At 63.4% G+C, this 15,736-nt stretch overlaps 2 protein-coding genes across 2 annotated transcripts; both read left to right on the forward strand.

Moving 5' to 3' along the window:
- The first annotated feature begins 2,800 nt into the window (after positions 1-2,800).
- ADM2 (adrenomedullin 2) lies at positions 2,801-4,000 on the forward strand. The gene is made up of 2 exons (XM_028531636.2): positions 2,801-3,125; positions 3,642-4,000. The coding sequence occupies exons 1-2, from the start codon at positions 2,884-2,886 to the stop codon at positions 3,964-3,966; spliced, it is 567 nt and encodes a 188-aa protein (XP_028387437.2). The 5' UTR covers positions 2,801-2,883; the 3' UTR covers positions 3,967-4,000.
- Positions 4,001-12,381: 8,381 nt separating this feature from the next.
- Positions 12,382-14,670, forward strand: MIOX (myo-inositol oxygenase). Its single transcript, XM_028533002.2, has 10 exons — positions 12,382-12,396; positions 12,770-12,850; positions 13,079-13,159; positions 13,285-13,447; positions 13,557-13,624; positions 13,710-13,819; positions 13,903-13,970; positions 14,063-14,112; positions 14,205-14,317; positions 14,405-14,670. Exons 1-10 carry the CDS (start codon positions 12,382-12,384, stop codon positions 14,511-14,513), a joined length of 858 nt encoding a protein of 285 aa, XP_028388803.1. The 3' UTR covers positions 14,514-14,670.
- Positions 14,671-15,736: the final 1,066 nt, after the last annotated feature.

Below are 15,736 nucleotides of genomic sequence, written 5' to 3' on the forward strand. Positions count from 1 at the left end.
CCCGTTTCTGCTCAGAGACACCCCAGGGTCACGGGAAGCTGGAGGGCCCTTCTGAACCAGGATGCCCCTCCCAAGTTTTTTGCCATCAAGGTACCTGCCCTCTGCACTGCCCAGGCCACCCTGCCTGCCTCCTCCCCTGTGAAGAGACTGTGCCTTCCCTGCTCTCCCCCAGGCCTTCTTGTGGGGAGTGGCCCTCTCTGATCGATTCTCCTTCGGTCCCTTCACCCGACCCCGCCTGTCTCCCATTACCTGTCATCTGCCAGTGCCGTTGGCCCCACCGCCTAGCCTGGTTTTCATTGTCCCCATCAGGCACACCTCAGCCACACACATGCAGTCCCCCCCATCTGCCCATCCCTGCACCACCCACTGTGGCCACTGTGGGCACCATGGCCCTGGCCACAGTAGGACACCCCCCGCCCCCGCCTCCGCCTCCGCCCAGACTGCTGAGGTCTGGTCAGCTCTCCTGCACTCTGCAGCCTCCTCAAGCCTCTTCCCCCACCTCCTGTGTCTCAGAGGCGGACCCACTGCCCTCCTTCCCGGAGAACACAGACGCCATCCCACGGGGGGCCAAGTGTTGCATCAGCAAACCCCAACCCTCCTCCCTCAACCCTGCCTCCTTCTGTGGTGGCCAGAGGCTCTGCCCCTCTCTCCTCCTCCCTGCCTCTTGCTGCTGCTCCCCAGCAGCCCCAGCCTCCATCTCTCCCTCGCTGAAATCCCTGTCAACAGGGTCAGACTCACTCTCACCTTCAAACGCTCTACAAAACCGCCCTCGAAGCTGTCAGCCCACCCTGGCTTCTCTTGGCCCACACGGATGTCTCTCAGGCAGCCTCCCTGCCTGCTGTGGCCGAGCTCCCGCTCTCCAGGGGAGACTCCATCCCTGAGCAGCCAGCCCACCACTCCCCGGAGGCAGCTCCTCCAACTAAGGACGAATGAAGGGACCCCTGGGTCCCCCTGGGGGGGCACAAGGACGTTACAGCTCATGTGCTGTGCAGGAGGCTGTGGCATCAAAGGAGGGACCTCTCATCCAGTTGGCAAAATAAGTAGCCTGAGGCCAGAGGACACGGTGGCCATCCTTGGGCTTTTGGGGAGATGGGACCTTGGGCCCACGGTGGCAGTAGGTGTCCCGACAGGAGGCGTGCGGTGAGCCCTGGCCCACACACCTCCCCGAGTCTCACCTGCACCCTGCACCGCCCAGGTAGAAACCTCCCGGAGACAGGTGATTTGGGTGCTTCTCTCCCATTGGTGGGCTGAGTGATGGGATCACATTTGTGTTTGGAAGCGTGGTTCTGGTCCCAGCGTGGAAGACAGAATTGTCTGGGTCCTCTGCCCCTCCCTCCCCACTCCTCCACGGCTGGCACTCTCCACAGACAATGCTCGCTGGCCCCCGCCTGCCAGAGCCCCGCCGTCTCCGAAACTCCCCAGACCATGTTTCCCTCCCTGCCCCACTTCAACCCCGGGGCTGTGAGAGTGGGGGCCCGCCAGACACCCCTGCCAGGGTGGGCCCAGGCTGCTCACCTTCTGTTCTCTCCAGGGACCCCCTCACCCTGTGCAGTGTCTCTCTGATGCATCCACTCGTCCCCATGGCCCCTCCCCCAGGCGCCCCCACCCCCCCTCACCCACCTCCCTGCTGACCTCCACTTTTCTAGTGCAAACGTGACCACGTCACTGCCCCTCCTCCGCACACGGGTGCAAGTAAACAGCAGGAGGGGGACCTGCTGACGCTTCCCACCTTCCCCAGGGTGGACGCAGGCTGGTTGGTGTGGGCCCGTCCACACTTGTGGACTCGTTCACCCAGCAAGTGTTTGCTGAGCCCCAGTGGAGTGCGCCCAGGGAGGGCTGGAAGGGGCACGGAGGGAGGGAGCTGGGGGCAGGATGCCCCCACCCCCCGCTGTGAGGAACGGCAGGTGAACACAGAGATGCTCAGTCAGCCAGGAAAGGGGCACGGCCATCGTCCCCTCTCCGAGGGACAAAGAAGCAAAGACCCCCCCAACACCGAGTGCACTAGGGGTTGATGGTGGATTGGCACGAGCCTCACGGAGAGCAAGTTGGCACTAACTGTTTACACAAACACAGGCTCACCCTCACCCAGCATTCCCACTTCTAGGACAGTGCCCTGTGGAGACACATCTATGAGCCCACAACGCAAGGGTCCCTCTGGAGACTGGCTACTTGCTGGTCACTGAAGGGCCAGTTAAGTCAGTCACAGAACACCTGCACGTTGGAGCAAGGCCAACAGCAAGGCAGTCGGGAGAGCTCCATGTTTGCGTGTGTTTTTAGCTCTACGTGCGTGTTGTGTGTGCGTAACATACAGGAGAAAGTCAGGAGTGCGGGCGTCCACCCCATCTGGTGCAGGAGCCCACAGTGGGTGGCAAGGGGGGGTCTCCCTTTTTACTCGTTCAAATTTCTGACAGAAACCAGCTAGTACAACACTTCCGTAAGGAGAGGAAACGGCCTGGACTTCCAGAGGATCCCGAGGGGCCTTGAAACTGTGTCTGTGAGGAACACAGCCGCCCGCCTGCTGCGCTCCCCAGCGGAGATGCTGGCCGGGCGCCGAGACACACCCCAGGAGGAGAGGTGGGGTGGGGGTCGGGTGTGGGCACCAGCCCTGCCTGTGCCCAGCTCCTGCCACCCAGGAGGTCGGACCCCCACCTCCAGGCTCCAGGAAAGTGTCCCCCACCGGAGGGATGGGGTCCTGGGCTCAACCCCCTCGGCCACCCCTTCCCTGAGCCCGCAGTGCCGCCCCACGGGCTGTGCGGGACTGGGGAGCTGGTGGGAGGGCGGAGGGTGGGGGGGGCCGGGGTAGGGAGCCCTGGCTCAGCCCGCCTAGTTGCCACCTCCTCCTGGAAAGGCTATTTAGCTCTGCAGGTGCCGAGGCTCCGTCCCATGCACGGCGGACAGACACAGGTGCCAGCCTGCCTGCCCCCACGTGGAGGGGTCCCCACGGAAGGGTGGCTCCCGGCCAGCCCCCACCCCAACTCTGCACCCTCCGGCTTGCTGGCCTCCAGCCCCGCGGCCATGGCCCAGCTCCTGCTGGTTACCCTCGGTTGCATCAGCCTGCTCTACCTGCAGCTCCCCGATGCGCTGTCTGGCTGCCAGGGCAGGAGCCCGCGGCCCGCCCAGCCCAGGTGAGTGGGCCTCAGACCCGCCCTCCCCTGGACGGAGCCGCAGAAGCCAGGGTGCCTGGGGAGGCCCCCTTCTCTCCCAGCTGCTTCCCATTCCCCCACCTCTGCGTTGGGGAAGATACCTCCAGATCGAGAGCCAGCCCCCCATGCCTTCAGCAACCCCTGAGCAGGGCAAGAGCCCCCCTTCCCAGGGCAGCCCTCTGCCCCGTGCTTGAGAGTAGCCCCTCCACAGAGAGGTCAGCAAGGGCGCCAGAGGCTGGAGGGGTCCCCAGGCCTGCCCACGTCCTCTGACGTACTTCGGGAAGGGCTGAGGGGGGAGGGTCACTGGACCCGAGCATAGTGACCCACAGGAGCCAGGGGTGCCCTTGGCCCAGGGAGGCCCCGGTGAGTGGGACATGGGGCCTGGGTGCCTGAGAGGGCGGAGGAGCCGGGCCCCACGCCCTGGCAGTGCTCCAGGCCAGCAATGGGGATCCCTGAAAGGCTGTGTCCTCAGGTTTGCTTGTTCCATCTACCCTGCAGGGAGCCTCCCGCCCAGACGCCCTCCAGCAGGCTGCAGCCCCAGCACCCCGCACCGTGGCCTGAGACCTGGAAGCCACGCCAGGCCCCGCGCCTGCAGCCACAGAGGAGTGCCAGCCTGTCCCCTGCTGCGGGCCAGCCTCTCCGGAAGGGTCCCCGCCGACTCTCGGGCCCCCCGAGGCGCAGAGCCCCACTCCTGCGGGTGGGCTGTGTGCTGGTCACCTGCCAAGTGCAGAACCTCAGCCACCGCCTGTGGCAGCTGGTCGCCTCGGCCGGCCCCCGGGACTCGGCTCCCGTTGACCCCCGCAGCCCCCGAAGCTATGGCTGAGGCGGTGCAGGCCAGCCCCCACCCGTCCCAGCCAGGGGCTATACCCCAACTCCAGAGCAGCGGCCAAGCTGCAGCCCAGCTCAGCCCCTCGCCCGGGCTCCTGCAGGCAGCGACCACTCCATCAGTGGGGGGAGGGGACACGGAGGAGACCTAGCCACACACCCACCAGGTGCAGCAGCCTTGCGCGGCTTTGGACAGGTGGATGCAGGTGCGCATGTGGCCCCGGGCAGGCCTGTGGGCAGAGCCCAGATGCCTGGGGCTCTGTGCACGTCAGGGGTCGGCCCCCCTCAGGGGCCGGTATGACGCGGAGGCGGCCAGCGCACTGAGGGGCTTCGGGGGAGAAGTCTGCCGCGGGGCACGGGCGAGCACCGGCCCTGCCACGCAGCGCCCCACCCCTCTGGGCCAGCAGGGCACAGGGGCCCGGCGGGCCCGGCGGCACGGCCCTTTCCTGCTGGGCCCCCTGTCAAACCAAACCCCGCTTTGGGCCCTCCTGGTGCCCGGCCCTAGGTCCCCCTCCCCCCGCCATGGGACTGGGAGGGCAGCAGGGAGGAGGACCCCACTCGGGGCCCCAGGGCCGGCTGAGGGGTGCAGGCTGCAGCGAGGCCCCGTCTGCACCCCCTGTGGGGAGCTCCGGAGGAGGGCCAGGGGTTCAAGAGCCACACGGGGTGTTCTGGGGCAGAGCAGAGAGGAACACCCCTCCCCCCTCCTCAGGCCAGGCAGGCTGGCCTGGGGACACGGTCTCCCAGCTGAAATAGCTCGGTGCAATCAGAACCGCCAGCACTCCCAGGGGTGGGGTGGGGAAGGCCAATGGGGGGGGGAGGGGCAACACAGGCTCCCTCCCCCACCCCCGCCCTGGCAGCGGTGGGGACTCAGTGGGACCAGGTGTGGGGACAGCAGGAGGGTGGACCCAGCGCATCAGGAACCTGAGGAGGGGACTGGTACACAGCCAGCGGGCCCATGGAGCTCCTGTGTGTGTCCCCCTGGGGGGGGCTTTGCCTGTGGGGACAACGGAGCCTGTCGGGGACCCCGAGGTGCTGACACCCATGCCAGAAGGGCACGACCTGGGGCTCAGAAAGGCGGCCTCTTTCATCTAGCAAACCCTCACACGGCATTTAGCGTGTCAGCATTTGGCCGTGTCGCCCTTTCGGCCGCCCCACGAAGGGGCACGATCATTACCCCAACTTCAGGGACAGAAAGTGCAGCCACCGAGGTCAGGGACAAAGCCAGGTCTGTGCAGGGCCCACCCACGGAGCCCAAGCTCTGGCTCAAGGGCAGGAGACTCCTGAAGCACCTACCTGGGCCTCCCCTGGGCTTGCTCCTCCGCCTCAGGGGTCGCCTGGCCAGGTACAGCACCTGCCCTCCCGACACAGGCCCTGGGGATCGAGTTCAGGCTGCTCCCTGGCCCGCCGGCCCAGCCGGAGAGCTCCGGGCTGAGGGGGACGGGCTGAGGACTGCAGGGTCCCCGGGGAGGGACTGGGCCCCTCACCCACACAGGACGCGCCGGTGCGGCTGGGGGAGGCCAGGGGAGGCCCCCAAACAGCAGCTCCCAGAGGCTGGAACGTGTGGGCGGGCCTCAGAGCCACGTGCCTGCGGTCACTGAGGGGTGTCGGCGGGGGCAGGCGGGCAGGGAGGGCAGTGAGGAGGGGCCAGGAGGCCCACGCTGGGGCGAAGTCCCGGGCCTGCCTGGGGTCTGGTCCTGCACACGGGGCGTCCCCTCTGCCAGGGGCGTGGCCCCCCAGGGCACCCTGCTCACTGGGCCAGGCCCCCGGGGTGGCCCCTCGGTGTCCCTGCTGAGACGCCCCCGGGCGTTGGGCTGCTCCTCCTTGAAGCAGGATGGACTGTTGACCTGAGTGCCTCACTTTGTCACGTCTCGAGGTCACCTGCCGTGAGGTCACCTGCCGTGGTCAAAGCCTCTCCCCTGGGGTCCACTGCCCAGAGCTCCAGTCCAGCTCTGGCTGGCCACTGACCTGATGCCCCCCGAGGGGGCCAACCCGAGCTCCCCCGGCCCCCACCCACCCACTGCCTTCCTGCAGCCCCTGCTTCTGGCCAAACCTTTTGTGAACCTAAAAAATAAAAGGCCTTTCAAAACGAGAGGCAACAAGTGTTTACTGAAGATCAAAGGAGGGCTGAACCCGAATCCGTGATTCCAGCATAAGCCCCAAGCGTCCCTGTGAGGACACGGAGGCGGCGGGCACGCGTGACGAGGGGCAGGGGGCGGGGGGCAGTGACGCCCGCGGCGGCAGGAGGGCGTCACCGGGGGCGCAGACACCGCTCGCAGCCGGCGGGGCTGCCGCTGAGCCCCGTGCAGACCCTTCAGCCCGGCGGCCGTCCCGCTGCTTCCTCGCCAAGTCTTTGCGAACGGTTCTCTGGAGCGCGGGGCTGCCCAGGCCCACGGGGCCGCGGAGGCCAGCCTGCCCTGCGTCGACCCCCAGAGGTCCGAGGCCCGTGGTGCGCGAGGCAGGCGGTCCCTCCGGGGCGGCGGCTCCGCTCGCTCGGTTCGTGCTGGTGGTGGCGGTGCGCTCCCGCTTCTGGCCAGCCCGGGCCTCCCTCGGAAGCTTTGCGGGTCCGGTTCCGGAAAGCGGCTCAGATCCGATTCCAAGGCTCCGCCGGTGCTCCGCGGTCAGGGCTCGTTCTGGCACCTCTGCCTGCCTCGGCCTCCCCTCTCCGCGCAGGCTCGCTCGCGCTGCCTCGGGCCCCACGCGGGAGGGAAAGCGGGTTTTAGGAGCATCAGGCCACCCTGGAGCAGCGAGAGCACGGGGGGGGGGGGGGCTCCCTTCACGTGGACGCCCGCACCTGTCGTTTCCCGCCGGTTCTCCTGGGCCGTCCTAGAGGCCTCGGTGGCGATCACCTCCGCGCGCCGAGCGGCGGGGTCAGAGAGAGGCCGCTAGGACGCGGAGCTGAGCCGAACGAGGGTGTGGGACCCCGAGTGGGTCCCCAAGAACCAACGAAATGCTGAGTTCAACTGGGAGGACAGAAGCAGGCGGCCAAGCCTGCGGGCCGTGGCGAAGACTGGGAGGACCGCTGGGGGGCGGGCGGCGGGGGGGGCCTGCGTGCAACCGTGTGGCCGGTGCCGGGACTTCACCCAGTTTTGTCTCCGATCCACCCCAGGTGTTTTATCACAGCAGGCGCACCTGCTCCTTCAGCGAGGGTGCAGCCAGGAGCAGATCTGCCCTCACAGCGCTCGCGCGAGGGACCGTTAAGGCTTTCCTGCCGGCTCCTGTCCGGGTCCGTGTCCAAGGAAGAGCGCCCCCGACCCCCTCAGGGGCCCACCCCGCCAGGCACAGGGCACCCCCGACGCCCCCGGGACCAGCTGTCTGCTCTGACCTGGGAAGTGGGTTAAAGCTGACGTCCAATGTGGACCTTCTAGCCAGCAATCAAGGGGGAAAGGACACAAGGACTACTCATAGGGAGTGCTTGGTCTCCGTGTTCCGTTGGGGGGGATGAGAGGGGAGGAAGGAAGGAAGGAAGGGAGGAAGGAAGGGAGGAAGGGAGGAAGAGAGGAAGGGAGGGAGGGAGGGAGGGAGGAAGGGAGGAAGGAGAGGCAGGGGTAGACGGCCCCGGCCTGGTCTGGAGTTGGGGCCTGGCCTGGAATCCGCGCCGCCTGCTGGGTTCCCAGCGACGTCAAGCTCCCTTCCCTCTGCTGGGTGGGCGGGCCGTCCAGTCTGCCGCCGCCCGAGCGTCCTTTCCCTGAAACTGAGCCCCAGACTCAGCGCCTTTCATGTGGCCGCCCGCGGGTCAGGGAAGAGCGCCCGAAGTTCTGCAGGGACCAGGTAGGCAGGAGAAGAGAAATGTTTTAATTTTTTTTACAAAGGCATAATTTATCAAATTGCTACAGGTCATAGGTAGCTCAGGAAGAAAAAACTTATATCTGGAACATGAGGATCGGAAACCAGTAATATTTCATATAAAGAGTCACAAAATTAGCCCTGGCTGGCGTAGCTCAGTGGATTGAGCGCGGGCTGCGAACCAAAGTGTCGCAGGTTCGATTCCCAGTCAGGGCACATGCCTGGGTTGCAGGCCACGGCCTCCAGCAACCGCACATGGATGTTTTTCTCTCTCTCTCTCTCTTTCTCCCTCCCTTCCCTCTCTAAAAATAAATAAATAAAATCTTTAAAAAAAAGAGTCACAAAATTATAGCCATCTGTATTGGTTCATTTACTCCAAGGGCATCTTGTTGCCCTTGATCTTTTTGCTACGTTTTTTAATTTTATTTTATGTATTTATTCCTAGACAGAGGGGAAGGGAGGGAGAGAGAAACATTGATATGTGAGAGATACGTTGAGCTGTTGCCTCTCACATGCCCCCCACTGGGGACCTGGCCCGCAACCCAGGTATGCGCCCTGACCGGGAGTTGAACCGCTGACCTTCCTGTTCGCAGGCCGCACTCGCCACACCAGCCAGGGCTTGTTAACAGTTTTATGATACAGTTTTTCCTCAGAGCTCTCTAAATCTTTAGTCAGTTCAGTGTTACACTCTTAAAGCTGTCAGAACCCCGTATGTTAGAGCACTTGTCAGGGTCTGTTTTTACGACTCTGAAGGCAATACCCACTGGTAGGAACGTGTCTGTCTAAACATCGGACTGAAACACTAACTGTCTGCAAACGACAAAGGACTTAAGACTGGCCGCGGGGAGAGACCTGGTGGGAGCCACCCCCACCCCCCGCCCACACAAATGACATGATTGACTGAGCGACCCATCCCACTCTTTGTGCGACCTGTACATACTCACATGGATTTATATAAAAACGATAGAATACTTTTTCTCAAAAAAAAAAATCCTGTACAAACCTTCTGCAAATCTACACCTCCTACAACATACATATACCTTTCAGTTTTTGTCCTATTATTTTCTCTCACTTTCTTAATTTTTTTATCTTCACACAAAGATAGTTTTTCATCGCTTTTAGAGAGAGAGAAAGGGAGAGAGATGGGGCGACATTAATTGTTTGCCTTCTCACATGCGCCCCGACCAGGATCGAACCTGAAACCTGGGTGTGTGCCCTGACCAGGTATCAGAACCTCGACCTTTCAGTCTGCCTGACAAAGCTCTAAGCTGCTGAGCCACGCCGGCCAGGGATTCTTTCTTAGTTTGAAACACTTTTTAAAAGATTTTATTTATTTATTTTTAGAGAGGGGAAGGGAGGAGGAAAAAGAGAGAGAGAGAGAAATATCAGTGTGTGGTTGCCTCTCGAGCGCCTCCTACTGGGGACCTGGCCCACAACCCAGGCACGTGCCCTGACTGGGTTTCCAACCAGCGACCCTTCGGTTCACAGGCCGGCGCTCAATCCACTGACCCGCACCAGCCAGCGCCATCGTATTTTTCATATACAGTCATGTTGTTTCATCCTCATTGGTTTTTGGTAGTTTTATAGAAAACTGTTTTACAAATTAATTTTAGCAAGGGAATTTATACACAGTTTGCGTTTTAAAAAGGTCTGTCTTTTGCACTTTCCATGGACAGTGTTTTGGTAAGTTCCTGCGTGTTTACAGTTCAAAGGCATGGTAAGAGTCACAACTTTAAAACTAAGTTTTTTAGTATCATACTAGGACATGTCAGAATTTTATATAAGTTTTGGAACATTTATATTAATGACACATGTACATGAATATAAGCAAAGGCTTCATGTCACTTAGTTGGCAATGTCTCCCGTGTAATCTCACACACCAAGTGAGCTTAATGAGTTTAATGTCTCTCTTTTATAAAGAGAGAACGTAAATATTTTGAGGTGTTTCAGGGGCCCTCTGGAAGACCTCAAACTTATTCTTTGGTAAGACTTAATTTAAAATCTGATTTGGGGAAGTCTGTTAAAATATCAAAAAATATTAAACGTTGGGTCGAAGAGATTAATTGCAGGTCATTGTGGGACAACACTCTGTGAAACAATGTCACCGCCTGTTTAACCAAAGTGAGACTGACAGGTTGCAAAGACAATCACGGAAGGTCACAGAGTCGTAAGCAGAAGTTGAGCTCTTTGAGTATGGAGAAGAGTCCGTTCACTTGAGCGGTTAAAGGCCTGGAGGGAAAGAGCGCGGGAGAGCATTGGAATGAAACATAAAAATCTTGGCTTTCCCTTTACAATGTCTTACCAAGGGCATGCCAATAGTATGGGGAAATTTTGTTCTGTCAGCAGAGAAACATCACTAAGTTTTAACTTCACATAGACACAAGCTTGATACTAAAGCTGAATTTTTTAACCATTATAACAACAATTTAATTTTAGCCAACTGAATTATGAGGTAAAACTAAAAAGTAACCAGGACAACATTGTTTCCACTTCCCTTCACGAAAGCATATCTTTATACACGTTCTCTTACTGAAAACTCACATCAATGTTCTCCGCCCTCTGCAACCGCCTCTCTGGGGCACAGGTGGCTTCCCGCCGGGCGCACAGGTCACTTCCCCTGTTTCAGCATCCCAGGCGTTTGAGGCGTCAGCAGTGCCAGGCTGTTCCTGGCGGATGGGGGGGGGGGCGGTGTGGCAGCTCCCCCCGCATTTTAAAGGGGCTCCGTTTATATATCTTTGTTCACAGTGCTCACCCCCTCCCACCCCCATCACCCAAACCCTCTCGGCCAGCGGCCACTTGCTCCTTCTCCTGGGCCAGGCCACCACCTGCTTTTGGGGCGATGGCCCCCGCCTCCTCCCTGGACCCTGTTCTCTGTCCCTCTGGCAAACGCCGGAAGCATCACGGAATAAAACACGCCCCCTCCCCCCTGCCGAGCTGGCACTCTGGTGGGAGGCCACAGAGCGAGACAAACCTCAAAGGTCAAGTAAGCACGCGGCGCCGGTGCCGTGTGAGAAGTTCAAGGTGCTGGGGGCACGACATCGGCTGAGAGCTGCCCTCCGCCAGTTTACACGGTGGGGGGGGGGCGGTGCCCCCACCTGTGTGCAGCGCCGGCAGGAGGAGTCCGAGGCAGTAGGAGTAGCCCCCACAGGCCCCGCCCCGCCGTGCAGCCCGGAGCCGGGGCTCTGACCCCCTCGCCCACCGGCCCGCGAGCGGCGGCGTCCGTCGGGACGAGGTGACCACCGTCTCCGTGTTCGTCTGCTCTTCTCCGGAGAGCGGGCGTTGGTCCCAGGCGAGCGTGCTGGTCAGGTTGGGTCCTGCTGTGTCCGCAGGACCCGGGCCCCGCCACGCGTGCCCAGGGTGGTTTGACTCGGCTCTGCCCAGACTCAGAACCGAGCCTCCCACCCCGGGCGCCTGGCAAAGACCCACGCGGACCAGACCCTCCGCGCCCCGCGGCCGGGCCCAGCTCCCAGGCCCAGCCCCCTCCCCGCTGCGGAGTCCCCTCGCCCCGCCGCGTCTTCAGCGGGAATCCTGTCGGGTCGGGCGAGCGGGGAGCCCCTGCTCCTGCGTCCCCTCCCGCCAGTCTTCCCTGCACGGGCCCCCACCCCCGCCCACCGGCCCAGGAGAGACCTTCCACACCCTGACTGCCGCTCGACACAAACGCCCCGGGCCAGGGGCGCGGCTGCCTACTGCAGACCCCACGCGGAGGCTGGCTGGCTGGCAGCCCTCCCGGCCCCCTGCTGAGCGCCGCTTCCCCGAACCGGCGGGGGGTGGGGGGGCTGGCCTGGCCAAGCGTGGGTCATGCAGTTTCTGCCCCCGGAGCGTTCCTGCAGGAGCGCCCCAGACGAGCGCCGGGGGCCAAGCCCCGCCTCAGCCTGCGCGCCCTTCGGCCCCTGCCGGGTGGTGCTGGGGTCCGTCTGCTCCTGCAGCTGCCCAGGTGACCCACCTACCGCGTGAGGTGCCCGGAACAAACTCTACTAATTACCAGACCGGAGTGGCAGCCTCTCCCTCCCGGCCCCCCTGCCCCTCATGCGCAGAGCGGGGGCTGCCATTGGGGCTGTCATCAGGTCTGCGCACAAACCCTGCTCCCCACTCTGCCCCGGGCTGTCCTGGCTGCATTCGGGAGGAGCCCCCCGTCCCCAGCAACCACGGCCGGCGGTCAGCGAGCCCTGCCTCCCCGTTTCAGCGAGTGTCAGAGCAACTTTCTGGAACTGGCTGCTGCCCAGAACCCCAGGGGCCTGAGGACTCGGGGGTGGCGTCCAGGTCCTGTCCCCGCTCCGGAGGGGCCTATGCTGGGTGTGGCAGCGTTTGAGGAGAGTGGGGCAAAGCCAGCGGACATCCTAAGCAGGCCAGCTGGCCGGGGCGGGGGCGGGGGCGGGGGGGGGGGGGGGGGGGGGGGGGAAGGGGGTGTCTGAGCTCAGGATGAAGGGGCGGGGGGCCGCCCCAGTGCTGACACATTAATTCCCTGAGGCTGGGCCGGGGGTGGGGGTGGGGCGGGGGGTTGTCATTCATTACCAAGGGTCCAGGTCAAGGGGCTGGGTGGTGTCGGCCACTTACATAACCTGTGAGCACACATATAGGGGCACAGGGCCGGTGGGACTCTTGCCCCCTGGCAGCTCAGCCCCGTCTCAGGATGAAGGTGGCTATGGTGAGTCCCCAGACCCCGCCCAGACGGGTCCCCCTGGCTGCTCCCTGGTGGCCAGCTGTCCCTCTCGGAAAAGGGCCAGCAGCCCGATGCCCAGGCTCCCAGCGCGCCCAGAGCTCCGGAAGGAGGGGCTCGTGGGGTCTCTGCCCCTCACAGCAACACCGGGGGAGCAGGCACCACCGGGCCGCCGTGCCCTCTGTGGAGCAGGACCGCCGAGGCTGCTGGCCGGTGCGGGGGCTGGGCTCGGGTGTGCTGCGGTGTGGCTGTGCTCTGGGGCGACCACTGGCCTCGGGTGATCTCAGGTGGTGGGCGACGGGGAGAGAGTGTCCTCACAGGGCTGACTCGCAGTGAAATGGGTTCGATCCCCACCCACCAGGGTGCAGACCCTTCCCTGGTCTACAGGCCTGAGGTAGACCCAGAGGCGGCCAAGGACAAGGGCAGCTTCCGCAATTACACCGTGAGCACCTCGCCCCGCCCCGCCCCGCACTCCCAGCCCACCTGACGGACCCCAAGCCCCAGCCCTCCCGGAGGAGGGTGACACTCTTCGTGGCACAGGTCCAGGGCTGGCCCCCGGGAAGCCGCCCTGAGCACCCGTGAGGCCCGCCCTGGGAGAGGGGAGGCGGTGGGCCCCGTGGGCGTGAAGCGCAGGGACGGGGCCCCACCTGGCTGACCCTCTGGCCCGCAGTCCGGCCCACTGCTGGACCGCGTCTTCGCCACCTACAAGCTCATGCACACGCGGCAGACGGTGGACTTCGTCAGGAGGAAGGTACCCGGATGACGCCTCCGGGCGGCTCCAAGGGCGGGGCTGCCCTGCCGGAGAGGCGGAGGGGACGGAAAGGGATCGGGCCTGGTCCGCCCGAGCCCCTGCTGACCCCGCCCTTCCTGGCCCAGCGTGCCCAGTTCATGACCTTCTCCTACAAGAGGATGACCGTCATGGAGGCTGTGGACATGCTGGATGAGCTGGTGGACGAGTCGGACCCGGACGTGGACTTCCCCAACTCCTTCCACGCCTTCCAGACGGCCGAGGGCATCCGGAAGGCCCACCCAGACAAGGGTGCGGCCCCGCCCCGCCCCGCCCCGCCCGCACCCTGCCCGGACCTGTTCCTCCCCTTCCCTGGCCCAGCACCCCCACCAGCCTGCCCGCCCTGTTTCTCTCCTCCCAGACTGGTTCCACCTCGTGGGGCTCCTGCACGACCTGGGGAAGGTCCTGGCCCTGGCGGGGGAGCCCCAGGTGAGGGCAGGGGCAGAGGGCGTTCAGCAGGGCAGGGCCGAGGGCATCCTGTCAGGCCCACCCACAGCTGCCTGTCCTTCCCCAGTGGGCGGTCGTGGGAGACACCTTCCCGGTTGGCTGCCGTCCCCAGGCCTCTGTGGTTTTCTGTGACTCCACCTTCCAGGACAACCCCGACCTCCAGGACCCTCGATACAGGTGCCCCTCCACCACTGCCTGCCCCACCGCCACCCCTGTTCCCAGGGGGCTTCTGAGCCCTCACCCTCCACCTCTCCCTGCAGCACGGAGCTGGGCATGTACCAGCCGCACTGTGGGCTGGAGAACGTCCTCATGTCCTGGGGCCACGACGGTGAGGCTGGGGAGAGGCAGCAGCAGGGACGGTGCGCCCGCGGCGGGGGCGGCCCCTCTGGGTGCCTGGTGGTGACGCCCTCTCTCTCACAGAGTACATGTACCAGATGATGAAGTTCAACAACTTCTCCCTGCCCACAGAGGTAGGTTGGGGGGGGGGGGAGGGGGGGCCCCCCCGCACTGCGTGCCCAGCCCAGTCTGGCCCACGCTGGGTGCGGCCTCCTTCCGTCCCCAGGCCTTCTACATGATCCGGTTCCACTCCTTCTACCCGTGGCACACCGGGGGCGGCTACCGGCAGCTGTGCAGCGCGCAGGACCTGGCCATGCTGCCCTGGGTGCAGGAGTTCAAGTACGGCCAAACCCTCGGAGACTGGGAGGGGGAGGGGACAGGGGGGCGGGGGCTTCTCCAGCAGTCACTGTCCCTTCCTTGCTGCAGCAAGTTTGACCTGTACACCAAGTGTCCCGACCTGCCGGACGTGGACGAGCTGCGGCCCTACTACCAGGGGCTCATCGACAAGTACTGTCCCGGCGTCCTGAGCTGGTGACCAGCCTGCCTGCCCAGTGCTCCAGGGTGGCCGCTGCTGTCGGGCACAGTGACACCCCAGCCTCTCTGGGGGACTCCAGACACCCGCCTGCGCCCTGTGCTCCCCACCCTAGTAGCCTCTCGCTCGGGGGCAATAAAGACCTTGATGCACGGCCCTGGTCGGGTAGCTCAGGGGGTTACGGCGTCGTCCCGATGCACCAAGGTTGTGGGTTCGGCCCCGGTCAGGGCACATGCAAGAATCGACCAAGGCATGCGTGAGTGGATGGAACGACAAATCGATGTCTCCCTTTCTCTCTCTGTCTCTCACTTCCTCTGAGTCAATTAAAAAAAAAAAAAGACCTCGACATCGACACAGCTGCAGTCCGTCCTCCCCGAGCCGTGGTGCGGCCTGCCGGTGCGGCCTGTCGGGCTGCAGGGTGGTCTGCGGGCAGGAGGCGAGACCGTGGCCTCTCGGACGTGTGTGTCCTGCTGTGCCTGTCGCCGTGAAGATCTCTCTCATCCTCCCAGCTCCCACGTCCAAACCTGGGGTCACCCTCGTGCCCCCCCCTTTCTCAAAACAGTCACCAAGCCTTTTAGTTCAGCCTCCTTAAAAAAAAAAACAAAACAGAACGGAACAGCTCAGCTAAAAGAAGGCACTCCAGAAACATGAAACAGGGGCACCGGATGACTGCTGTGAACCAGCCCCATGGGTCCCCCCGCCTCCGGTGTCCAGGTGCAGCCCCACCTTGGCTCAGCCAATCACCTCCCCGCATGTGGTTTTGTCCCCTGGGGGTGCCCCCAAGGCCAGAGCTTAGCTGGCTTCCCCTCGACCCTGCAGCAGTTTATCTCTTTGAAAGAAGTAGCTCATTTGTCTCAGGGAATTTCCTTCTGTCGAAATTTGCCCATTGCCGCCCCGCGGCATCTAGCAATATTCCTCGGTATTTCCTGCTCCTTGGTAAATAGACGCCGAGACCCCCTCCGATTCAGGTGTGGCTCGCGGGGGGGGGCAAGAGCGCCTCAGAGGCGGCGGCGAGTTCTCTGAAGGAGGCTCAGCAGTGTCTGTGTCACCTAAGACCGTCCCTAACCGTTCGGAGGCTGGACAGCGACCTCCCGCCGTCTCCCCCCTCCCCCTCCCCCTCCGGGCAGTCCCCAGAGGCTCCTCCTCCTGCTGCTGACTGTGCGCGCCGGCCGGGCAAGTACGTGCTCGCTCGTCTTTTTCAGAGTTTGCAGGTTTGCCTCGTCCTC

The sequence above is a fragment of the Phyllostomus discolor genome, chromosome 2 (genome assembly GCF_004126475.2).
Source record: "Phyllostomus discolor isolate MPI-MPIP mPhyDis1 chromosome 2, mPhyDis1.pri.v3, whole genome shotgun sequence".
In the NCBI taxonomy this organism is placed as follows: domain Eukaryota; kingdom Metazoa; phylum Chordata; class Mammalia; order Chiroptera; family Phyllostomidae; genus Phyllostomus; species Phyllostomus discolor.